This window comes from Emydura macquarii, unplaced genomic scaffold (assembly GCF_026122565.2).
Source record: "Emydura macquarii macquarii isolate MOO-44397 ecotype Brisbane River unplaced genomic scaffold, CSIRO-AGI_Emac_v2 contig_2676, whole genome shotgun sequence".
In the NCBI taxonomy this organism is placed as follows: domain Eukaryota; kingdom Metazoa; phylum Chordata; order Testudines; family Chelidae; genus Emydura; species Emydura macquarii.
Window position 1 is genome coordinate 19,534,108 of NW_027132813.1, and position 27,459 is coordinate 19,561,566.

Genomic DNA, 27,459 nt, shown 5'->3' on the forward strand with positions numbered 1-27,459 from the left:
ATTATAATAGAACAGTTCTTGAGTTATTGGTCTCAATAGAGATGTAACTGGGTGAAACGCTAGGGATTGTGTTATGTAGATCTCATGGTATCTTCTAGCTATGATATATAAATCTATGAACAGCATGTGGCATTGTGAGCTGGCACTTATATTCTTCATAAGTGGCATGTCATTGGGTGCAACACTTGCTGCCAAACTGGCACCACCTCCTGGTACTCTGGGGATTAGTTTGAGGCTGACGGCTCCCCCTTGTGTGTGGTTTGCACACAGGCACTCCATCTGCCTGCAGCTTCTCTAGCAACTTCAGCGTCCTCTTCGTGGTTCAGCCCTCCACCTGTGTCATTGTTCATGTTTCCCTCTTTTTCTGGAGGAAGTTTAGCTTCTCCATAGTCCTAGGCAGTCATTTCACTCATTACCTTGGTGTCACTTGCCCAGGGGCTGGTAGGGGGACCTGGGACCACCCTCTTCTCTGGGTTCCAACTCAGGGACCTCAGCTCAGCAGTGTGGGCCTTCTCTCTCTAGCCTCACTGCTCTATCCATTGCTTCTTCCTACTACTGGTTCTTCTTCTGTTCCTGGGCCTCCTAGTTCCCAAAGCCTTCTCCCTCCTTCCAGGGAGTGACTGCAGCCTGTGGTCCTCCCTTTCTCCTGTGAGTTTCTGCCTTTTCCCAGCAGCCTCTTCTGCTTTCAGCAGCTGGGCTTTTTAGGCCCCACCTATTCCTGCCTAGCTGTTTCCTTAGTTAGCTGCCTAATAGAGTAATTGGCCCATATGGTCTGCATTATATCCTGCAGGATGAGTGTGGGGTGGTCACCCTATCATATGGCACCATTTTTTACTGAAGGCAAGATTGGCTGTGGATAATATTGTAGAGCTCTTTGGGCCATATTTGGCCACAACTGATAAGGCCAGATCTTGTAAATAAATATTGGTTTGTGCCAAATGAACTATTTTGGATAAAGTATTTTTAATACCATGTCTTCCCTGCCCCCTTTTGCCCCAGCATAAAAGTAACACAAAAAATCCCAAAGTTGCTAAATTATTTACCATCATAGGAATATTGAGAACTAGAGGTGGTTGGAAACTTTTGTTTTGGGGAAAACAAATTTGAAATGAAGTGTTTCAATAAGGTCAAAATGTTCTGTTATATCCTTATCAGAGTAGAAGGTTTCAATCTTTTGATTTAAAATATTTGTTTGGGTTTATAATTTATAATGTAAAACAAAATGTTTCAATGACCTAAAGTGATTCCAAATTTTCACTTAGTGGGCTATCTCAAAATTCTTTTGTTATTGTTCTGATTTGAAATGAAAACAAACTTTGAAATCACAGAATTTGCAACAAAATGAAAAATTCCAGTTCCATACAGCTCTATTTATAATGTTTTGTTTCTAAAACACTTTGTAATCATGAATTAGTTAATCCACACAACTCCCCTATGAAGTAGATAAGTGTGAATAGCCACACCTTACTGATGGGTGGAAGGAGAGCGATAAGTGCTTGGTTCAAGACCACAGAGTCAGAGATGAGATTAGACTAGGAATTGCTGACTCCAAATCCTCCATTCAAACATCTAGAACACCTGTCTCCCTCTCATTGTGACCCACTCTCTCTAAAGTCGTGTATTTAGAAAAAAGAGAAACTCTCTGGAGAGATTTCTCTCTTGCTCCAAATAAAAGGAACATTGGAGAATTTTTCTCCAGTCTCCTCCACATCGGTGAGCTATTTATACAGTTAAAAACAAAAACCCTTTGTGAACTGGCAAGGAACTTCAAATAACAGAAGTCTTCCATTGACTAATTTATCATCATGGTGTCAGACTTAGATTTATAATAGTACATCCGGAGGTGAAAATGGCACAATGGATTCTAGTTTAGCTTGCCTAGGAGGAGGTATTGGTCTAAAATCTCCTCCCCCTCTCATAAAACCTATGGAATATGTATGTCAAATATCATATTCAGACTGACCATAAGCTTTTCCCCATTCAAGGAAAATCCACATATATTTGGGTATAATTTTACTTTTTTGTGCTCAGTCTTCAGTTGCCAGAGTTCTCAAAAATAGAAATCAGTGACAGCCTCGTCTTGTATCCCTTAATACAGTGGTTCCTAACTTTTTTGGCTCGAGGGCCACAGATATAATTTTTACGACCCTGAAGGGCCACCTGTCTCCGCCAGCAGCCCCCTACCGCCACTGCAACCAGATGGAAGGAGTTCAGTGAGGAGGCTGCCTCCCTCCTCGCTGATCTCCTGTCCCCCTAGCTGCAGCAGGGAAACTTCACCCGTCTTGTAGCTCTGTGTGCTCCACCTGGGTCCCTAGGCAGTGGCTCCCTTCTGCATCCAGGGGGATGGGAGATCAGTGCTCCCCTCCTTCTGGCTCCAGCAGGGACCCCAGTGCCTAGGGATCCAGGCGGAGTGCTTTGCTGTGCTCCCTGCTATAGCCAGGAGGAAGCACTGATCTCCCGTCTACTTGGCTGCAACAAAGAGCCTGTACCAGCCTTGTAGCCTAGTGGTCTTTAGGCAGCAGCTCCCTTCTGCAGCCAGGGGGACAGGAGATCAGTGCTTCCCTACCTCTGGCTCCGGCAGGGACTCCAAGGCCTAAGGACCCAGACGGAGTGCTTTGCCGTGCTGGCATGCTCCATGCTACAACCAAGGGGAGGGGAGTGCTCATCGCCTGTCCCCTTGGCTGCAGCAAGGAGCCTGCACTGGTTTTTTAGCCCCGTGGCAATGCTCTCTGCCTGGGTCCTTAGGCAGCGGCTCCATTCTGCAGCCAGCAGGAGGGGAGCGGTGGGCCACTTTGGAAGCCCCTCCCCCGGGCCAAGGGTTGGGAATCACTGCCTTAATAGATGTAAGAAGATTCCTTGTTAGACTGCATTGGTTTCAACAAATTCCTAAGACCTTAAATGGCAAAGCCAAGCTGAAGCATGTTTTTGCAGTGGTGGCATGAGCAATTTCACACTGGCCTCTTTATTTTATGCAGTTTCCAGCCCATAATTTCATAAGACCCTGGAAACAATGACCCCAGTAACATGTGATCCTGTTGTGAAATCTCATGGCAGGAATGGAATCCACTCATGTCGCCATCATATAAATCTCTGCAATAAGGGAGTTTATAGTGGAATTGCTGAAGGGCCTTTAACTCTAGCTGCACTAACATGAGACGCTATAATCAGTTATTGGCTGACATTAACTAAATTGAGAACCATCCATCACTCTTATGAGCTGAAGTGGCAGAGATATGCATACTGAAAAGTTGTGAGGAAAGATGTATTAAATATAAATGAACTCACATTTGCTTAGCCAGATGAATTAGAGAAATGTCTAGCATTCAGGCAAAGAAGATACCTATCTTCCAAAGGAAGGAGTTTTGAAAATGACGTGGCACAACACCACCCAGCAATAATGGAAACAAATTAGGCTACTTGGTATATGAGAGCATAGGGGAGCTGCACAGTGAGATGAGAATGAAAAACTGAATGAATTACTGACCAGACGGTTTCAAAATCACTGTATGACTGAGGGGGCAGTATATTCATTTGGCACAAAGTGGGCCTTTATTAATAGAATAATCTTATTCTAAAGCAAGCTGGCTACTTTTGAATCATTGGAGCAGCAGTGTTTGAAAACATGTATCACGCTGACCTTGAAGAAGATAAAGGAACAGATGGTGGTGAAAGGTATAGTTTGGGTTCTGTAACAGAGTGGCTTTCCCCTTTAAGGACCAGACTTGGGGCCAAGCAGCCCTGTTTACTAATCAGATGCAGCTGAGAAGCAGGGGGTGGGGGAGAGCTTCAGGAAAGAGGGAGAGAGAGAAACTGCAGGAAGGGGTGGTTTCCCTACCTCAGAGACTATTTCAGGAGACTCCCAGGGGGAAGCCTGGGAGTCGTGAGTGGATGGGTGGCTGGGTGGCTAGAAAGTTTTTTAGAAGTTAGAAGTTTTTTGTTTTTCTTTTGAGAGTTGTTTGGTGGTTTGGACAATAAATGGAGTCTGGAGGCAAAGGCTACAGACTGATTTGGATGTGGCTGATAATTCTCCAGGCTGGTGAAGACGGTTGCCAGCTTACAGGTCCAAAGAAGAGCAGGGGAAGAAAAGACTTTGAATCAGGTGAGTTGTATGGAATTTTGCTATCTTGGAAAACTTCCAGTTGTTTTAAAAAGACTACTGCAGCTACATTTCAAGTAGAGTGAAAGTTACTTACTGGAGTTTGTAAGCAGATTCCTAGTTTGTTCCTTTACATTTCCTGTTTGTTTCCTTTCTGATTAGGAAGCAAAAAAGGGCTTTGGCTGTGGGTCTGATGACTGTGGTAATGAAATGAATCATCTCTAAAGCTATGTTTACACTTACAGGGGTGTGTAGAGTACAGACACTACATGCCCAGCTAGCATGGGTATAAATAGCTGTGTAGATGGGGAGGCATTGCTTAGGTGAGTAAAGTACAGGCACGCTGGAATCTTAGGGTATATACCCACCACGGCTCTCTGCTCATCTGCAGTGAAAGGCTCTGGCAGTAGGGAGGCAGCTGGGAGAGGCTTCAGCATCTCCCTCCTGCTAGAGTCTGTCACTGCCATATGGGGTGGATGCAGATCACTTTTCCCTGTAGCATGTAGCTACATGCACCCGACATTCCACTGCAAGTGTAGACAAGGCAAAAGGAAAACAGTTCCTAACCCAACTTCTGTGTAGTGTTTTTACACAAGAGCCAGATTATACAAGGCATAGTCCTGGCATAAAGGAAACAGCAGGTCAGCTCTTGGGCATGCATATGAGAAAATGCATACTGGCTGCACTAAAAATGACTGGAATTAACTGGAGACAATGCAGCGTTTAGAACAATGAAGTGTTTGAGAAGTGTCTGATTCAGTATGATATAAGGCTCTCCCATTTTGTTGCACTCTTATGCCTTTCCCTCCTTAACCGGCCTCCCAAAAACCCATAGGTCTGCATCCCCACATCAGTCAATCATTTTGATACCTCTATTTCAAATGACTGCCACTCTTTTCCTTTTAGAGTAGCCACTTCCATGACAGTCTATCAAGTAGATAGCAGTGTTTGCTATTTACTCATTTCAGGATGAAATTCAGACTACACAAGGCCTATCAGACACTTAATCCATATTTTGAAAATCTAAGTGAGATGTAAGTGGAGCATAAACCCTGGGCTGGCCCCTTGTAGAGGGGTGAATTTCACTCTTTATTGAATATTGCACATTCAAAACCTGCCCAATAAACAGGGTCCAGTCAGATCTGTACTTTTGTGACAATCTCTATTGAGGTCCTCTAAAGTGCAAAAAAATTTTCATTCCTCTAATATATTTATGATCTTTGCTGGTCTGATTTCTTGTTGGTTTTAAGATACTTTAGTGAAATCTTAGTCCAAGGTCTCTTTCATCTGATTTAACCCTTACAAGTGCATGTTCTAGCAGGGTAACAGGTCTGCTAGTCTCATGGGCCTTCAGCATAACCCAAGAAGGACCATCAGAACTAACCCCAGATAAGTTGCATGATTCTAATGGAGTCTACTGGAATTTCCATCAGGGAATATTATAGGGGAGTTAATTTTTAGCTTTTGCTTCGTATTTACCATATTATCAGCTCAAATCTTAAGGTTTTTACTCAGACCTGATGCAGGTAAACTCTCACTAAGGGCTTCAAGAATATGCCCTATGATTGGATTGCCATTCACCTCATCCCTACAAGCTGTTGGCAACTCAGCACAACTAATCAACTGTAAGTTGTGCAGCAATATGGCTATATAATTGAGCAACTCTAATTTGAATTAGGCATGTCATAGCCTTTCTGTAAATTCATCACTTTATTTATTAGGAAAGAAAGCTTATGTGAATAGGGAAGTCACAGGAGTTACCCACTTTTAAAGTTCTGAGTAAAAATCTCCCAGTACATGGAATCATACACTGTTTGTGATGAGTGTATAACGTGAATAAATCATGATACTCTTCCTTCCCCTTCTCATGTATGTCTCCCATAATCATTGAATCCAATATAACAATCAGTTTGTCCCTAGAACTACCGTTGACACAGTTATGGAACTTTACATATTGTGGTTGCTGTTGTGGTTACTGCAGCTTTAAGGTTTGGAAAATTGTGTGTAGCAGAGTCTGAAAGAATTTTGTCAGCTGCAGTTGTAGTTGGAATCTGAATTTAAGAATGAGGCAGGGCTGAATGTTGTGTTAAAACAAGAACCCTCTTACTGAGCTAATTTGATAATTTTTGTTGCAAGTTCATTTTTTGGTTATTCTGATTGAACTGCAATAATTTTTAGTGTTAGGACATGATTTGAGTGGTGTGTGTGTGTGGGTTTTTTTTTTTTGTTTTTGGTTTTTTTTGAGGGGGCGTATGTAAAAATAACTGCAGTATAAGGGCAATTATTGGGGAGAAAACTAAGGTTTTTAGAACCAATCACTGCTCTGATACTCCACTGTCAACTTGGAGAATCTCCACTGAAATAAATGGAGTTATGCTATGGTATATCCAGGGTAACTGATTTGGCCCATGGACTTTAAAATTGAAATTATTATTGCTCTAATGACATTACTTGTGACTCTGATCAACTGAAAATGTTCTTCCTGCCTGCCTGCATTGATTTCAATGATAAAAGAACTTCTCAAGGGAATCTCTATATTGTCTTAATACCACTAGCTGACTTGCTGCACGAACAGTTGCTGTGTCAGCACTCAAAGGGCAGAAGCAGCAAATTTGTTAAATCTGAGGATTTAGCTTTTATTTTCATTTCAGGCTTGATCCTGTTCCCACTGAAATCAATCAAGTATTAAGCAAGCAAAGGTCAGATGAAGAGATAACTTTGACATACAAGCTATTATACAACTCAGTCACTGAGCTAGATTTGGCCTTTTGTGGAACTGGAAGAAGAACATAGACGAATCTTCTCTCCTCCTCGCCCCCCACTCTAATCAATAGAAAAGGATCTTCTTCCCAGAGCAATAGGAGAGGATACTGGTGAATACGCCAGTCTGTGCACCACATCTCCATGTGGATGCAGTTGGGTGGCAAAAGGACTTATTCAGCTGCACTCAGCAACATGCATTAGCTGGGGGTACACACTGTTCCTTATTAGAGCAGCAGCAAAGAATACCCTACCCTGTGTCCCTCAGACCTGCTCTATGAACTCCTGGCCTGGCTGCAAGATACTGCAGCAGTGTTCATCTGCCTGCATCCCTTGTTTCCCCCTTATTGTGCTGGCCTGGGTGGAATTTATCTCCAAGTCACAGATAAGTAGGGGTATAATTTATACATTGGGTGCCAAGGCTACTTTCTCAGATCTTGGCAAAGCATGACATGATTTATCATACTGCAAAAGAATCAGTGGCTATGTGGGCTGCTATTCCATCTATATAAAGCTAAAAGAATTAATATACCAAATTGCATCTTCAATGATAATATATGGTGATAGCCATTGTCAGAGGAGAAGAGCTAATTGATCTTCTTAAATTTTGCATTACTTCAGAAAATTGCTGTTAGAGTGATACTTGAACAGTTTAGAAAGGGAAACATGTTTTAGAAGACTGGAATCAGTTACCCTGTTTTCTTCAATTTAGAGTATTTTTATTGATATGAAGCAGAAAGTCAAATGAGATGGCAAAGAGTATTTATCTGAGTAGCTAAATAGTTGGTTGCTTTATAATCTATTTCATATTAGGGATCAGATTAGAATTTAAAATTGATTGGTACTAGATGCAAAAAGTAATTCTGACCCCAAATATGGATTGGATGGGTTTTTTTGTTTTTTTCCAAAATAGGTAAAAAGCTTCTGGAGTTGATTTACTTTATACCAGTATCACTGAATCAAAGGAAAATGGATCCATTAATTTGAGGGTGACTTCTTAGTTTGACACTCACCACCAAATTACAATGCTTAGTAAAATATTAGTTTATTGACAAATTTCCTTTATATTTGTTTTCCTTTAAGATCATTGTAAAACAATGTGTATCTTTTTCTGGCTATATTAGCCTTTTAGTCTCCCTTAAATCCATCTCTACACTTACTTCCCATGTATTTGCTGTTTATTTTCTTGGTCTCTCTCTTCCACCTCTGCATTATGTGCATGGTTGGTGACTATTTTCTATCTGGAGGTTGGAGAACTGGAATCTTAGAGCTCTGACCAAAACAGGCTTCATGGATCTTAGATCTTCAGCTGTTCCCTTACTGAAAGCCCTAGCAATAAACCAGAAGGTTTAAGATTTTAATTACAGTTTGTGAGTATAATGTTAGCTTATAACTTGGCTGCAAAACACTAATCTGCAGGAAAGGTCATGTTTACATAACTTAATTTATGGAAAATCGGAAAGTGAAAAATGGCAGTCGAACCACTCTAATCATGGTGTTCTCTAGAGTTCAGGTTATCATGATACTTTAGAAACCTGGCACAATGCAGTAGTAAAACTGAATCTAGAATCATATGCAAAGAAATGTGGCATGATTGGCTTCAATGGATATTGCCCCACTTATGCCAGTGGTAAACTTGGCCATCTGTCTACTATTTTGCACAAACGACTCATACTTTTGTCTGGCTTCATTCCCATCTTTACTATGGATTATTTTTTGGCTCGCACATTTCATTCCACTTATATTAAACCTCATCATTGCCATAAACCTCCCTTGAGCCCTTAAACATGACATGCAGGATTTTCAGAAGTGGTGCTTTGGCCATTTGAAATCAAGGGGAGAAGAATTAGGTGAGCAATGAGCCCTATCTAAAAACAAAAATCCTGTCCCTCTACCTCTGGTTAACACTCGGTTCCCTACCATAGTGTTAATAATAAGAGTGAAGCATATTCCTGCATTTTATGCATGAAGAAGGCTACACAATGTCCTGAAGAGTAGAATGTAACTGTATGTAAATCTGACCTGTACCTGCATCCTTAATGTAGGCTCCAGGAGATATAAATAGAAAACTATTTCAATGCTTACCTAAAATTACTCCTCCATCATGCCCTAAAGGACTTATAAAGTATGTTCACTTTCTAATAGTGGCTTGTAAACGATGTGATTAAAAATTATTTGCATAAAATAGTACTTTCTTCAGCTAGAGCCCTGTTCTTCAGTGATTTCAGACCTCTGTAAACTTAATTTTGGATGACAAAATATGCCGCTCCCATACAAATTAACAGCAATGATTAATAATAAATACTTTGCAAACTAAATTAACCTTTCCTTTACTGGTGTGAGCTAGGGATGACTTGTTATCCCTATTTTACAGATGGGGGGTGGGGGTTGGGGGGAACAAGACCCGAGACCTTGTGTGCCTCATCCAAGGTCTTGCAAGCAATGTGTTGCAAAGCCAGAGCTGGAACACAGATCTCCTGAATCCCAGTCCTGTGCATCAGTCCAAGGTTAGTCTCTGGTTTCCTGAGCTGTGAGGAACTCTCAACCAGTATGTAGCACCACTGAAAAGGGGAGGAAAATGAGAGTAAAACATGCATTACACAAAGCAGTGATGCACAGCTGGAAAACCAGGTGCTCATGTTTAGAGTACCTAGTGAGTAGTTTTAATTGGCAACATCTGATCCACCGAAATGTTGTTCTGGCAGCACTTCAAGGATGATATTTTCACCAACTCTTCTTGGCGTAAAAAATATGGGTCATAAATATACTTCGCTCCAGTGCCAGGCTTGCTTGGCTTTTTGCTACACATCCTCTTTTCTTCATTGCCAAAGTGATGTTATGGGGCTCCATGTTATTTGTAAATGCAGCCGATTTGATCAGGAGACTTTGAGAGGCAAAGTAAAGACTTGTTTTCTTTGAATGCAAATGCTATACACTCACCTTTGCATCCGAGGAGACTCAAGCTAGACTTCCTTTCTCATGAATCACCCTATCACTGGTAACAAAAATAGAAGTTCTGCTGGCCAGATTGTGCTCTGGCCATCAACTGTGCACCCTTATCTTCAGTGTGTTTGCATGGCTGGAACTCACTAGAATTGGGTAAGCCATTCTCTTGATGATGCACTAGAAGGAATGGAATTTGGATTGCTTTCCCTTGGTTGTATTGGTCTGCATGGCAAACAGGACTAAAACGGAGTAAAAAAATCTTTATTTTTATTCTCCTCTCCCTTTGGTTACTCAGATCTGTTCCTGGACTCTGAATGCACCACAGAAACAGATGTGCTGAATGATGAGGTGCAGTTTTTACATAGCTGTAGAACAGCACTTCACCAAAATATGTCCAGCCACTGTTTCACGGGGGATTGATGGTGTTTAAAATCTTGTCTTGCACCCACATCTTCCTTACAGGTGTTTCCGGTAGGGCTCCTTGGAGTACAGAAATGGTAATGCTTAGTGGTGATGTGCAACACCATTTTCAGCTCTTGTGAACGGAAATGGGTCTTTTTCCTTTTTTGGCAGTTGGAGCTGAATGTACATCCCTTAACCTGTCCCTCAAGTGTGTATAAGGATAGTAGAACTGAGAGAATTAGAAGCATCAAGAGGGAGTATATTGAGTTCAGGTATTTCTCTTGTGTGACCTCTTTAAGCTAACCTGTTGCTGTCTGTTGTATGATGAAATAGGTTGTTGCTGTGTCAATAAGAGCAGCATTAAAATAGACAATCCAGAGTAGAATAGCACTTCACAGTTAAAGTGGCAATCTAAAAACGGCACATTCATAGCCAAGAGATGAATTATTTATGTGTATTCAGATCTTACCTGCTGACTTCAGTGACAAAAATAAGTCTTTAATGCTTCCAACAAAGGCAGCACAGCTAAGATAGAGCTGGGTGCTATTTCTCGTAGTGATTCAACATACAAGTTTTACTCATTTCCAATCACTTGCACATCTGAAAATCCTTAATGACTGTGAATTTCTAAGCCTAATTGGGACCACTGAAATGCTAATCTGCATGGGCAGTTTCTTTTCCTCCTCTTAATTTCTTTTATTTAAAAACAGAAAACCCAAGGAAAATATGCTAATACAACAGTTCTTATATAAAAACATAGATGTCAGAAAAAGCAAAAATTAAGGTTTTTATAGTAACATTTAACTACTCTACTTTGTCAGTTCCTACACAGAGTGTTAAACGTGTAATTAAATACGTATGTTTGTGCAATGTGAGCAAACCAGTGTTAATACAAAAACATTAACTTTAGCTAAAGCTGGTCAGAAAAACTATGGAGAAACCATTCTCCACTGTAGAATGCAGTTCAATTGAACTGCTTGGAAAATTTGTGTTAATTTCAGAGAAATGATGGGGGGAGGAGCCAAACATATTTTTGGAACAAAATGTTTGGGTTTGTTTTGAAATTACTTCATTTCAATTTTTTTATTTTGTATTATAAAGTGAAAACAAAACACTTTTGACTCAGTTATATTTTGGCACTTTCTTTCATAGACAACATTGACATTTTGTGGTGTTTATTCCAAGCTGAAATGAAGCCAAATTTTAAAATCTCAGTCCTTTGTGAAACAGAATTTCCATCCTCAGCACAGCTCTAACTTGAGCATTTTAGAACTGTTTTTTGGTGGTGACCTGTAATATGTAGGCCCAATTTTGCACAAATAGTGTTAGCCTGAAGCAGATTGCATATGCAGTTGGTAGGTTTTAAGCCTCTGTTTGCACTTGCAGCTTGAATAGCGAATGTCTAAACTCTACCAGTTGTCTGCATTTTATTGTGGGCACAGAATTGCAGGTCCAGTTTTTGCAGGCACAGCTTTTCATCCATAAATAAATTGAAGTCCAGCTGTAAATCAGGCCCTGAATAATAACATGGCATATTAATGTTACGTTAATGGTAATGGTTAGTTGTTATTGCACAAAAAAGAAAGGAAGAACCAGGCATTGATGGTGGTGGTGTGGGAAACACAGGGCTATGACTTGAGGGTTTTACCCTCCTTTAAATATCTGTCCTCTGTAGTCATGCGCATACTCAAATGGGCACTTCACACTTCAAAGTAGGGAATTGGGTTTGCAAATGATTAGTTGGATTTGCACTTACCTGATTTTCATGTGTATGTATATTGTTTTGCTGCTCTATTGGGTTTGCAGATATTTCTTCCATGTCCTCCATTTTTGAAAATTAGGCCCTACATGCCTTCTTGTGCTTAAACCTTTGAATTTCAAGCACCCAATCATACTCTTGCTGTCCACGAAGAGCTAAGAATGGCACAAATGGGAAAATTGGGCTTACTGGTCCATTTGGGGGAAAAGGGGTGCATGCATGCGTGTGTGTGCACAGTTTTGAAAGCTAACCTGTGATTTGCTTCAGGGCTAGAACTAGTAAACATAAAGGGAAAACATCACAGTTTAGGTCATTTTTCTAAATTGCAACCAATTATCCTGTTTTATAGAAACATCCAGTTTTTGGAGGTGTTTTGAGCACAATGAACCAAAGCACTTGAGGCTGACTTTTATTGTTTGCTAAACCATTCAGCAGTGACTACGTAGTAAATGTAATCATGACAAATTCATGAAATAAAGAGAGAAATTCATTGGTTCAGTCCTCAAAGGACGTATGTTCATATGTATATCATATGTTGTTAACTAAATTAAATTTTTCCACTACATTAAGCAAGCCCAAACTAAAACATTGAGACAAATTATATTGAAGCATGACTGAACAACTTTCAGTAAAACCTGATGACCAGAGTAATGTAATTATGCATTTCCAGAAACATTTATTAAAACACGTTGCTTAAAACTTGAATGGAGATTTTACTTACTTCTTTTCAGTAAGAAGTAGTTCCTGAATCTGGTCAATCAGATCTGTGCACTCCCCCAAGATGTGTGGGTTTTTTGTTTTCTGTAAATTCATGGTGTAAATTTGGAGGATGATGATACTTGGCATTCATGTATTGTTTTAGACGTGAGATTTTCAAAAACACTTCAGTGTTGGCCTAGCTCTGCTCCCATTGAAGTCTAATGGGAACTTTATCATATCGACTGCAAAGATGTGCCCATGAAGAATAATTACTGAGGTTTTCAGAAGTGACTAGTCATGTGGGGGGGCTTAAGTTTTGGGTGCCCAAGTTCAGATACTTTCAAGGGGCCTGATTTTCAGAGGGTGGGTTCTCAGCACTTTTGGAAAATCTGGCTCCTTTGACATGTCATGATGGGCACCCCAATATTGAGGAGTCTGAAATCACTAGACACTTAACATTTAGCCTTTGTAGTTAATCTTTGTGGTATCTCTGAGGTAGATATGGTAAGTATTCTCCCCACCTTACACAAGGGGGAACAAAGGCTGAAAGATGAAGCGACTGGACTTGCCCAAGGCCACACACGGAGTCAGTGGCACAGCTTGTATTATAACTAAGGCGCTCCTGTCTCCAAACATTGGACTCAATCCACCACCTATGGTGTGTCTCATGTCTAGCTGATATATAAGCACAATAATAAATTGCTCAGACTGAGCTGTGTTTGCAGGTAATGACTGTCCTATTTATTTACTGCTCCATGCTTTCAGCCAGCCTCAAACTAGCATCTAAATACTCTCAGCCAATATCATCACCCAACTGGGCTTGCAAACGAAACTTCCCTATTCACATAAGACGTCTTTCCATATGTATAGATTAAACCTATGAACTTACAGGAGTGTTAAGACGTGGCTATATATTTGATCAACTCTAACTTGAATGATGCATATTGCAAGCTGTCTGAAATGAGACATTCAAAGAGAAACTCAAGGCATCTGAAAGTAAACCAAAACAGAAGAAAAGCTTTGCATGTTCCCCTGAAAACACAAGCCTCTGAGTGTCATGGTAATGTCACTTTATAGGCACGTGTCAGTGGCAAGTTTGTGTGCCTAGATTATGAACACTGTTGATAGGATTCATCATTACATCATCTAATGTTCTCTAATAGCCTGCTTTGCTTTATTCTTTTAGGGAATCAGTAGCCTGTTCAGCTCACTGAAAGTAGTCCGACTTCTTCGGCTGGGTCGCGTGGCTCGGAAGTTGGATCATTACATTGAGTATGGAGCAGCTGTCTTGGTTCTGCTGGTGTGTGTGTTTGGTCTTGCAGCTCACTGGTTGGCCTGCATTTGGTACAGCATAGGAGATTATGAAGTTATCAATGAGGATACAAACTCAATCCGAAATGAAAGTTGGCTCTACCAGCTGGGAGAGTCCATAGGAACGCCTTATCGATTTAACACGACAGGTTCGGGGAAATGGGAAGGGGGGCCAAGCAAGGATTCTGTTTATATTTCCTCGTTGTACTTCACAATGACTAGTCTCACCAGTGTTGGATTTGGGAACATTGCCCCCACTACAGATGGAGAGAAGATCTTTGCGGTTGCTATGATGATGATTGGCTGTAAGTACCAGAGATTTCAATTTTTTCATTCACAATGTCCTATAGAGTCTTCCTACACATGTTAAGCTTCATGAAAACTTTCTAGGCAGTATCTTAAGGGTTTCTAATCAATTTTTAAAACTCAGTTTTGTGACAACATTTAAATGTCACAAATATTACCATTTTTCTGGTATGGAATTCTAAAATCAAGGGTGGGAAATGTTGCATTTGAATGACTATTTCTGTAATAACAAAAGATGGTTGAATTTCGGCTTGCATTTAAACAATTGGAACATGCAAATTCTTTTAATCAAAAGTAATTTACTAGATATTCTTCCTAGATTAAATTACCTAATTTATATTAAAGTAGGGAAAAAATACTGCTTGACATTATAGAGATCAGTTTATGAATATACTGAGGGGGAAAAAGCTTCTAAGGGAGAATGTTTGAATCAATTTAAAGCAATTAATTTATTTTTGTTAAAAAACTAACCAAACTTAATATTAGCAGACTTCTCATGTTATAAAATACAAACACTGGATCTGGGTCTGCAAATGTTTACTGCACGGTTACTTTGAAAGTCATGTACAGAAGTTACATGCATGTGTGAGTGTTTATAGGATCAGGGCTATTCAGTGTTCTGGAGGCTGGTGAGGGGATTACAGACTAGAAAAAGGCACTTTCTTCATTTCATGGGTGCAAAGTTTTTCCAACTGTAAAAATGTAATTTCCTGTTTACTCCTAACTACTTTTCCCACTGTTAATGTTTAAACTAGCTTGTTAAAACAAAATGGCAGCAGTAGTGGACTTTACATAAAACCTGAAGACTATATTATGCTGCTGCCTCATAAAACCATGCAATAGATATGTAACTAACAGTACAACATAAAACAGCTCTCCAAACATCTGAATTAATTAAATGTACTTGTTTTAATACTCGGATATAAACCTTTGACTCTGTCTATGATGTTCTGAATCTGACTTGCCAAGAAAAACACTTAGTGTGTGATAGTGAACTAATAACACCTTAATAAAATCAAGCATTTTAATGGGGCTATTTAGGAGACACACAGTGTTCACTTCAAATTATTCATGAAGGCATGCTGAAAAGAATTGATTTGTGGAAAGTTAGTATAGGTAAGATACACTTGTTCTAAAGTCTAAAATGAGCTTTAATAATTCAATAATTAGAAGAAAGATGTAAAAAGTAAAAGAATAAAATGTTATCATGCAGTTAAAGATCATATATATGCAGTGAAAACAGAATAAAATGTATTCTTGTTTGTGTGATTTGAGGACTCTTGGAAGATAAGGCCCCAATCCTGCAAACATTTATATGTCTGAATAATTGTATGCTGTGAATAATCACATTGGAGTCAATGGGAATATACATGTATGTAAAGTTACTTGTGTGTATAAATGTTTGCATGATTCACAACTAAGTGAGTAATTAAAAAAATTGCATCTTTCAATCCACTACTTTCAGGATTTTACAGTATCTAAGTTCACTTGTACAGCTCTTATATTCAGAGGTGGAAATGCTTCCCTTACTATCTTACACAAATCAGAGTCAAGCTGCCAGAATAGAACCTACAATCATTTGTTGTTATAGAGGGCACTGGTAGTGACACCTCTATTCCTGTTTCCTAACACATTCCCATATGAAAGAACCTTGGAGTTTTTTTTGTTTTTGTTTTTTTGTATTTTTAAAGAAGCTCTAACATCTATAGTATTTGCTTATAGGGCTTTGAAATTCAGCAGAGAGGTCTTGGGTTGAGATAAGTGTCTTTTCTTTGTTCTGTGAAATTTCATTCAGCTTTAATTGAGTTATAAACTGTTGAAAATTGCCTGTCTGTTGTCAGCAAGATGTTGGTAGCACATCAGACTAGTATCTTGAATACTAACGTTCTGAAGAGAGAGGCTTGTGCTGCTGCTAAAACAACAGCAGTACAAACTGTATTGTGAACCCTGGGAGCAGACAGTCTCTCTGTGATGGTGGGAGAGAACTGGGTTGAACTCCCCAGACACCCTACCTTGGATGCATCAGTGGCCTCAGTGGCCTTTCTCCCTATCCTCTGGTGGCCATCACACTGGGCAGGAGCCTCTGCTTGCATGGTACAGTAGCCTATTCCACACCCTATGATAATAGCCTTCTTCTGCTAGCTAATGTAATCTGTCCAGTAGCTCAAGCAGTAAAGTCTGTGCTGAAACTTCAGGGTTCAAACCCTGATTGAGGGTAAGGAGAAGGGAATAGGTTGTCACAACTGATCCAATAGAATTTTTCACCTTTTTTCCTTTAGTTAAGTCATTTCCTTTTTTTTAAATATGCTTTTAATGTTTTGCGTGTGTATTTTGTTTTTAAGTTGCAAAGTTAAGCACTCAAGTTGCCTGTGCAACCTTAATTCCGCCTCCTTGTGTATTATGATGTAACCTTTAATTGTATGATCATATCCTGTTTTGTTGCAGAGGACCCCTGCCTCATTCACGATGGACCTGCTCTCAGGATGAAGCAGGGCTGTGTAGTGAAAGATTCTGTTTGTAGGATCCCTCTCTCATTTGCTGCAGAAGCAGGAAGCTGTGAAGTAAATGAGTTGGCAGACTGAAGGAAAAAGGAGGTCTTGTGGTTTAGGCGGTCGATCACCACACAGGAGAATTCAGTTTTCTCCTTGTCTGTGTTGTGTTGCAGAGCAATTCACTTCAGCCAAAATGTTGGCAAGTGGCCCTTAATTGTGTTCATTATTTTATGGTAACCCAGACTGAGACACTTGGGGTCTGATTTGCAGAACTGCAGGCCACTCCTACCTACAATGGAGGTCAGTGGGAGCTGTGGATGCTCAGCACCCTTAGAAGTGTTCTCTCAAGGAATGAGCACAGAATTGGGAGTCAAAAGAGATCCTGGCTCTGCCACCAGTCCACCAAGGCCTAAATCTGGTCTCAGTTTTTCCAATCTGTAAAATGAAGACAATAGCCCATGGAGATTAATATTTGAGCCACTTGGTTATAACAGTGATGAGTTGGGTGACCAGATAGTAAGTGCAAAAAATCAGGGGTAATAGGCGTCTATATGGGACAAAGCCCTGAATATCGGGACTGTCCCTATAAAATTGGGACATTTGGTCACCCTAGTGATGAATGCCCTGGAAACAAAAACGAGGAAACAATTCCATATTCAGTGCAAGGTTTGGATAGTGAGCAGTAAATTGATGTCAGCTAAGGAGCTGGCCCCATATGATTAGAGATGCCCAACTAAATCCTACTTTACATTAAAAAGTCTGATTTACCATTTTTGTATTAGATTGTGAATCTTTGCTCCCCATTGGTGAACACTGACTCCAGTGGGACTACTTGATTGAGTGAGTAAATAGGACAACTCATGGGAGTAAATGATAACTAAAGGGTTCACAGTCTAACTTTTTATGTTAGCTGTATTGCATTTATTATATTACATCTCTTCTGGCTTTCTAATTACACAATGCTCAAAAATATGAGATGTGGAAAAAAATTTTGGAGCAAAGTTTGAACCAATCAGATATTCCATTGCTGGAAAACTAGTCTCATACAGATTGGAAAGAATATGTATGAGGTCATCTGAAATCAATATGGCAGACAAAGCAAATGGAAACCTGGTGCTGTCTGTTAATAAGAGATTATATGATAAATTACGTCAAACATTTTCTAAATCTTTGGGAAAATGGATAAAACAAATACTTCGGTAGGCTTCATGGGTAAACTTATTTGAATCAAAGTGTGTGACTTGCAGAGGTGAAAGAGAGTTAACTGATAATGTGAAAGACCTCAAGAAATACATTCTGGTAAAAACTGTCTTGACATTTGAGACCTTTTGGTTACAGTAGTGACCAAGAGGACAGAAGAGTGAAAAGCTAGTGGGTATTCTGTGGACAATGGAAGGAAGAAATATTTTCTGGAGAAATGGCCTTTGGGTCAGATCCTTCAGGCTGCTGAGTTTCACCTGAGAGGTGGTGAGCACCCTCCACTCCCATGGCTTTAATAAGAGTTAAGGGTGTGCTCAGCATGTCACTGGATCAAGTCCATAAATTCTTAATCAAAGAAAAATACCTTAAATTCAGAAAGAGCAAATATGCCTAATGATGTCTTGTTTTTCCTTCCTATGACTACAGGAAAAAGCATGTGTACTGTGATGTCTAAGAATAATGTTCTAATGTGTGAAGGGCTAAAAGTCCTTTCTCTAAATGCTTTCAGAAATCATTCTCAAAAATCTAGTAATCCAAAGCATGCTAGTTTCTTCTGGAGGAAGGAAACAAAGGGCCAGACTTCTTGCTTATCCCAAAACTCCAGTTGAAGTCCATGTGAGTTGAGGATGTGCAAGTAATTCAGGGTCAGGCCCAAAATTTGCTCCTGCTGTGATAGTCTCTCCCCCTCACCTTCCAAATAACACATCTTTCAGAGCTGCATGAATGAGTCTTTTCATTCTTGGTGTAGAGGGACACATTGCAGACAGCCTCTGATGGATTATATGATAGTGAGGGGGCAATTCTTATCATACAGATTTTATTGCTTTGGGATAGATAGGCTGTATTTTTTTTTCCTCCTTCAGTTTTACAATTTGCATATGCTAGTGTTTTTTTTGGGTACTGCTGGTGGGTTCTAGCCAGGGCATTGTGTTGTGATCTCCAATGACACTGGCATAAAATATTGCACAGTAATTATACAAGCTGTGCTTGGTGTTCTTTTGTTATGTAATGTTTGCTAGGGAGACCATTAATAATCCAGAACATCTCAGATCTTGACACCAGATGAGTGGATGTCTGAAATTAGAATCAGAAGATCAACTTCTACTCTGCTTTTTATTTTCAGTTCCCTATTGGGGTCTGTGTGTATCTGGGTTTATATGTATTAAATAGATATAGCTCAGCACTTCTGCCTAGATATGGTAAGGCCATGCTGACTAGGGTTTATTATTCTGTAGACATGGCCTCCTGTGGTATTTTTCATGTGTAAAGTGTCCCATGCTGTGATATATGAATGGATTCATAAGGCAAAGTCAGAGGGTCCATTTAGTCTAAAATTTCCCACATTTTCTCTAAATGCTCTTTGAAACATCCTCAGAAGCCTAACAATCCAAGGCAGACCAGTTACTGCTGGTGAAGAAAACAAAGGGCCCAATGCTGCATTCTTTGCTTTTCCCCAAACTCCTCATACCATAACTAAATAGAGATTTGTCTTGCAGACTTTGCCTCTCTGACTGCCAATGGGATAATGTCTCTGTGGTGACTACAACCTTCATTCACATTATTAGTAGGAAAGCTTTTATTTAGCTGTTTTAATTCACTGAGCAGGTGGAAACAAAGAAAATAGCCAGTCCCACATGATCAGGCAGATCTCCACTGATCACCACTAAGTATTCTGAGGATTGCTGGTGTACTGTGGACCACAGCCTGGAACCCCCTTATTTGCCTGGTCTTCTACTTGAAATAACACACAAACATAGAACATGAATTATATTTAGGGCTGCTCTTGGACTGTTCAGGGAACACATACCTTGTTAAAGTAAGAGAAGATTTTGTTCATTTGAAAGTGAAAGCACAGCTAAGAACTGCTCACAAAATATTTGAATCATCCTGATTACATTAAGTGATGGGCCCGTCAAGTGGCAGATTCATCTCACTGGTCAGTGAGGGTTGGCTAGATTATTTCATAAAATGCTGCCATTACATATCAGACCTCTTGTGACCCTTCAGACAGACCGGCGTTAGGACCAAAACTCATTCTGGAGTAAGTATAGTTTTATGGATAATCTATTAACCCAGTGCTCTTTCGTTGTTTAGAAGCTGTCTACTGGTGCATGTGCCTTAAAACACCAACTCCTATGCTACCTTGAGAGAAGAAAAGAAATACGTTTTATGTGAGCATCCTTGAATCCTCTGTTTTTTATGAGCAAGTCCAAGTCTCTCCAAATTTGAAGACTTGCTCCTCATTGTCCTGGTATTTGTCATTGCCACTATCAATGACAAAGGAGATGGGAAAGACATCATATTCGCTTTGTCCTATAACCTGTGCTGCAGAAGTGGTGGTGGTCTCTAATATTCAGGTTTCTTGTCAATTATAGCACTCATCAATGGTAGAGGCTGGGAACATATATACCAAAAGGGATTATTCTATTTAGGTTAATGCCTCATGCTTCTATTCCCAGCACTCCCACTGACTCGCTGTATGACGTTAAGATGGCAATCCTTTTGTGCCTCAGTTTACTTATCTGTAAAATGGATCTGGGAACAATATCTGATATCCAAGGGAAAGATAAGAGGTGACTTGATCACAGGCTAAAGGTACCTACGTGGGGGAGGGATTTCTAACAGCAGACTTCTCTTTAATTTAGCAGAAAAAGGCCTAATGAGATTCAGTGGCTGGAAGCAGAAGTTAGACAAATTCAGACTAGAAGCAAGGGAAACATCTTTAACAGTGAGGGTAACTACCATTGGAACAACTTGCCTAGGGGCATGCTGGATTCTCCATCACTTGAAGTCTTTAAACAAAGACTGGTGTCTTATCCATGATAGCTCAAACAGAAGTTCTTTATGGGCTTGGTGCAGAAATTATTGGATGGGGGGGCTCTGTCCTCTGTTTTGCAGGAAGTCCAACTACATGATCATAATGGTCCTTTCTGGTCTTCATCTACAACTGTATATAACAATTTTATGGGGCCTGAATAATATCTAAAGTACTTGAGTATCCTCATCTGAGGATATCTTCACTTGTATAAGCACAATTATTTCTGGCTGAAGTTTAGATTTAGAATGTTGGATCAAATTTTTGATATAACATTCTCAATAAAATAAAGGTGTAAAATAAGAGAGGTGTCATCAGCTGCATCCCTTTCTATTCAAACTGTAATCAGCAGCTTGCTTTATCTCTTTTTTCCTAAATTGCTTTTTTTTTTTTTTTTTTAATTAAATCAAGGCAGTAAAACAGGCAATATGCAAGCTAGGTTGCTTTTTATGGTTTTACACATGCCTCTATGAGAAATTTTACAATTACACTTTATGCAGCCTGGAAGTAAATTTAATGTTTTTTGGGGGGTGATAATTAGCCTCCCTACATCTTGTGACAAATAGGTTTGGGAGCTTAACCCAAACCTACTCAGGAACAGTAAATTATCACGGCTGTCTGACAATTAAGACAGAATAACCTGTAGGCCCAGCTAGCTGCTACATTGAATTTAATGCTATAATTTTGTCTGCCACAGGGCACTCACTATTGGCAGCATTTACAGGTCTTTTTTGTAGCAATTCAGTGGCAAAAAACTACGCTAACTGTGCCTTAAGGTTGCTTGGTGGTATGTTGTCCCCTTGCAGAATGCTGAGTTAAGCAAAATTCAAACATCTGAAAATCAAGAAATGCAGTTAGGGTTGTCTATGCAACCTTAACTCTGCTCTCTTTCAGCAATTCCCCAATATGTGCCATTAACACACATAGCTTTACTCTGCATATAGTAGCTGAAATGTAAAAGTTCTTCATCTCCTTTTTACATCACTCTCTCTCACCTCGAGGAATCTCTTGTCCTATTAAAGAACAAAAGAGGGGGGAAGGAGAAAAGGTTGCTCATGTCACCTTTTATCCTCTTCAAGCAATATCTCAATAGGCACATAGTGCCAGGGGCCCCTGTGAGTATGTGCTACGAGATTCAGGAACTTCCACATCCTAGTGTATACTCACACAAGTAGGCAACTCCTCAGAAAGAATAGTGCAAGTTTACAAGTTAAGAACCACTTCACAGCCTTTTACAACTCCCTTACACTTACTCACAGGACACCATCTTATCCTACACTTTCACTTAACCATCATTAAAGCATTAGAATCCTCTCATATTCCACCTCACTGTTGACAATACCCTTTGTAATTTAAAACCCTGTGCCCTGCTACTGAGGTAACCGACAAAACTGTGCAGAGAAACGATGCACCCTGCATCCTGAAGGTGCATACATCTCTTCTATGTCCTCCATGCACACGAGAGGATGCACAAAACATAGATCTCCTCATATCACAATCACAGCTCTGTCACACACCTCAGAGTAATCCACCTGTGTCCTTGTATCACAAACACGCCTTTACCAAGCAGGCCCAACTCCTGCCTCCACCATTTAGTGTAGGTGCATTTGAAATGACTGACTGCACCTGGAGGGTATGCGCATAATACCCATTGGCTACTGCCAGCTCCACTGCGACAGAAGGATGGTAGTGTGGATGTCCTAGTTTTTATTCTTTTTGGCCTTTAGTAGTGTTAGATGGAATCCTGCAGGTGACAGTGAATGGAGGTGAAGACTTTTTACATTTCAGCAGCTGTGGGGTTGGCAGAATAAAGATGTGCCTGTTAATGAGGCACTGCTGAGTCAAGATTGCATGGGCAATCCTGATTATACATTTCTTGGTTTTCAGAAATTTGAGTGTTTGCTTAACTCCGTGTTCTGAAAGAAAGGGGGATGGCATGCTGCCAAGCAACCTTAACTCTGTGTTCACATAGTGTGCTGTCATTGGATTTGCCTAGTGGCTTTTTTTATTTTAAAAAAACAGGAAAAGAGGTGTTGTAAATATCATACCCTGCAATTTGCATACAGAACCAGCCAGCCGTCAGTTGAACCCCACTAGCCCTGCTTTGGCATGACACCCCCCCCTCCCTGTTTTCCTCCTGCCACAGTAGGCAGAGAACATCCCTCCCTGTAGTCCTCCCTCCTTGGTATACAAACAGTTCTGTTGCCATTATTTCCCATTCCTTCTGTAACCCGACTCACAGGCAGTGCCCGGAGTGAAGCACAAATGTGTCACCACCAGGGAAAACTATTGCATTGTATTTCAGAAGGGTTGGAGGAAGTCAGGGACCCAGATGAGCTAGGAGCTGGCCTGCTCCCTAACTTCGCTGCTAGGCAACCAGTGAACCCAGCTGCACTGCCTTAGAATTGAGAGAGTGAACCCCTGTCCCTCACAGGCTTCTGGGTTAGCAGTCTTGCCCGCACCTCAGATCAGCGGCTGCTCAATGCACAGCATGTCTGTATGAGTGCTTGCCCTTGTTCTAGACCCTGCTCCCCTCTGGCTTCAGATTTTGACTTCGATCCCTGGCTCTGCCTCTAGCTTATGATTCCAGTTTACCCTCTTGCTCTGGTACTTGGCTTCTGTCTCTCCAGTACTGGCCCTTAGCTTGTTTCCTGTGCTTTACCCACCCTGAAACCAGCTCTAACCCATAGGCTGAACGCTTGCTTCCACCACCAGGCATAAGTGCCCACTGCCCCATTGGCTACAGTTTGAGCAGCTCAATAAAAAGGCTAGGAGCCCACCTCATTGGCATGGACCCCACTCAGGCCAGTGTCTGAATACCTAGTGATGCTGTTCAGTGTCTCCATAATGCTCCTGCAGCCATCCAGCACTCTATCAGTGACATTTTCTAGGACATGCTGGATAAGCTCATTATTATCTGTTGATGACAACTTTTCCTTTTTTTCAAATGAGCAACCACCTCGTAACCAGCATGCACAGAGTGCTTTAGAAACGCAACACCTCCTGTATGCCAAGCCAGACAAATATCAGTTCGACCAGGACACAGAGTTTCTTAGCTACATCTCCTCCCCTAAGGACTGGCCATGGACCCCCGCAAAGTGACAGCCATTAATGACTGGGTGGCACCTGGGGGAGCACTATAGTAAGTGGTGAAGTCCAAAATGCGGATGGTTCAATGAGAGTTTCTCCATGATGGTTCCCCAATTACAGCCTTCCTGTAGAAGGGAGCCCATTTTTCTTGGTTCCAAGAAGCACGTGTCTTGAGTGCCTAAAGCAGAAACTCACCACTGCTCCCATTTTAGTTCACCCTAGTCCAGGGAAACCATTTATGATAGAAGCAGATGCCTCAAACTTCATGCAGGGAGCAGTCTTCTCCCAAATGGCAGCCTTCAATGGTCAGCTTCACCCTTGTGCTTTTTACTCATGTAAGCTCGTCCCATTGGAGTAAAGCTATGACTTCCTCAATAAAGAGCTACTGGCCATCAAAGCTGCCTTGGAGGAATGGCAGTATCTCCTGGAGAGTGCCAGATTCCCAATCAAGTCCTCACCCAACCAGAAAACCTGGAATTCCTGAAAACCGTTCAGCACCTAAATCTGTGACAGGCCCATTGGTCCCTTTTCTTCACACTATTTGACTTCTTGGTGACCTACTGCCACAGGACCTGGAATGGGAAGGCAGATGCATAATCTCGAAAGAGAGAATATGGTAAATTTGACCTCGAGACCTCATCCACAGTTCTCAATCAATTTCATCTTGAGTACCACTATCTGTGATCTGCTGCCCTCCATACGTTCCCTGCTGCCCAGCGACCCCTTTGCAGTCAGATCCACCAAGCCCTAGATAATGACAACGTCCAGATTGCCTCAATCTTCACCCCCTCTCAGGAATTCTGTATTGGAAAGGATGCATCTATGTACCTGATGGCTGACCCAGTCTGCAAGTCCCATGGATCCAGCACGATGCTCCTCTGGCAGGTCACTTCAGTCGATTCAAGACCCAAGTCCTGGTGTCAAGGAGTTTCTGGTGGCTGGCCCTCCCTGCTTTGGTAGCGAACTGTCTGGTCCTGTGACCTCTGTTCCTGGACCAAACCTCCCCTGTGTGAAACTGCTCAGTCTCCTTCAGCCCTTGGCCACTCCACTTCAGCCTTGGGCTACTGTGTAGACAGACTTCATTGTGGAGCTACCACCCTCCCAAGGGTACACCACAATTCTAGTGGTTGATCACCTGGCAAAAATGGCACATTTTATACCAGGTTGGGTCCTCCTTGTTGCCCAGGAAAAAAAACATTTGTTCAAAGATGACATCTTTTGCCTTCATGGGTTGCCAACAAGTATAATATCTGACTGGGGGTCCTGGTTTGTTTCATGCTTTTCTCAGGAATTTCTGCACTTCCTGAGCATAAGAACATAATGGCCATACTGGGTCAGACCAATGGTCCATCTAGCCCAGTATTTTGTCTTCCGACAGTGGCCAATACCAGGTGTTAACCTGTTCTGTTCATTCCCTCTTAATCATCAAGTGATCCATCCCCTGTCGCCCATTCCCAGCTTCTGGAAAACAGAGGCTAGGGACACTTCCGACCATGGTTCTGAATCCTTGCCAATCCTGGCTAATAGCTATTGATGGACTTCTCTTCCATGAACTTATCTAGCTCTTTTTTGAACCCTCTTATAGTTTTGGCCTTCACAACATCCTCTGGCAAGTTCCACAGGTTGAATCTGCGTTGTCAAGAAATACTTCATTTTTGTTTGTTTGTTTTTAAACCTGCTGCCTACTAACTTCATTTGGTGACCCCCTAGTTCTTGTGTTCTGAGAAGGAGTAAATAACACTTTCTCCACACCAGTCAAGACTTTACCATACAATATCCCCCATAGTTGTCTCTTCCAAGCTGAAAAGTCCCAGTCTTATTAATCTCTCCTTATATGGAAGCTGTTCTATACCACTAATTCTTTTTGTTGCCCTTTTCCAATTCCAATATATCTTTTTTTTGAGATGGGGCGACCGGATTTGCACGCAGTATTCAAGATGTGGGTGTACCATGGATTTAGAAAGAAAATATCACATTTGCCTCTGTCTTACCTATCCCTTTCATAATGATTCCCAGTATTCTGTTGGTTTTTAGACTGCCACTGCACATTGAGTGGATCTTTTCAGAGAACTGTCCACAAAGACTCCAAGATCTTTCTTGAGTGGTAACAGCTGATTTAGGCCCCATCATTTTATTTGTGTGCGCGCGTGTGTATATATGTGTGTATATATATACTTGGGATTATGTTTTCCAATGTGCATTACTTTGCATTTTTTCAGCACTAAATTTCATCTGCCATTTCGTTGCCCCCTCACTCAGTTTTGTGAGATCCCTTTGTAACTCTTCGCAGTCTACTTTGGACTTAACTATCTTGAGTTGTTTTGTATCATCTGTAAATTTTGCCATCTCACTGTTTACCCCTTTTTCCAAATCATTTATGAATATGTTGAATTGGTCCCAGTACAGACCTCTAGAGTCACTGCAATTTACCTCTCTCTCCATTCTGAAAACTGACCATTTATTCCTACCTTTGTTTCCTATCTTTTAACCAGTTACTGATCTAGGAGAGGACCTTCCCTCTCATCCCATGACAGCTTACTTTGCTTTAGAGTCTTTGAGGGACCTTGTCAAAGGCTTTCTGAAAATCTAAGTACACTACATCCACCGGATCACCCTTGTCCACATGCTTGTTGACCCCCTCAAAGAATTTTAGATTAGTGAGGCATGACTTCCCTTTACAAAAGCCACATTCACTCTTCCACAACAAATTATGTTCATCTATGTGTCTGATAATTCTATTTTTACAGTAGTTTCAACCAATTTGCCTGGTACTGAAGATAGGCTTACTAGCCTGTGATTGCTGGGATCATCTCTGGAGCCTTTTTAAAAAATTTGAGTCACATTTAGCTATCCTCCAGTCATCTGGTACAGAAGCTGATTTAAATGATAGGTGATGTACCACAGTTAGTAGTTCTGCAATTTCACATTTGAGTTCCTTCAGAACTCTTGGGTGAGTACCATCTGGTCCTGGTTACTTATCACTGTTTAATTTAGCAATTTGTTCCAAAACTACCTCTATTGACACCTAAATCTGGGACAGTTCCCTGGATTTGTCACCTAAAAAGAATGGCTCAGGTTTGGGAATCATCCTCAGCTGTGAAGATGGATGCAAAGAATTAATTTAGTGTCTCCACAATGGCCTTATCTTTCTTGTGTGCTCCTTTAGCATCATCCAATGGCCCCTCTGGTTGTTTGAGGCTTCCTACTTCTGATATAATTAAAAAATGTTTTGCTGTTACTTTTTGAATCTTTGGCTAGCTATTCTTCAAATTCTTTTTTCGCCTTCCTAATTTTTACACTTCACTTGCCAGAGTTTATGCTCCTTTCCATTGTGCTCTATAGGATTTAACTTCCACTTTAAAAAGGCATCCTTTAAACCTCTAACTGCTGCTTTTACTGTGTTGTTTAGGCACAGTGGCCCTTCGTTGATCCTCTTACTGGGTTTTTTTAATTTGGGATATACATTTAAATTGAGCCTCTATCATGGTATCTTCAAAAAGGTTCCATGCAGCTTGCAGGGCTTTCACTTGTGGTACTGTACTTTTTAATTTCTGTTTTAACTAACTTCCTCATTTTTGTGTAG

The 27,459-nt window shown here is 40.8% G+C and overlaps 1 protein-coding gene across 1 annotated transcript in view; it reads left to right on the forward strand.

Moving 5' to 3' along the window:
- Positions 1 to 27,459, forward strand: part of KCNH1 (potassium voltage-gated channel subfamily H member 1) — a 284,487-nt gene that overhangs the window by 54,184 nt on the left and 202,844 nt on the right. The window contains exon 7 of the mRNA XM_067565018.1: positions 13,849 to 14,278. Coding sequence (XP_067421119.1) covers positions 13,849 to 14,278 — 430 coding nt within the window. The remainder of the gene's footprint in view (positions 1 to 13,848; positions 14,279 to 27,459) is intronic.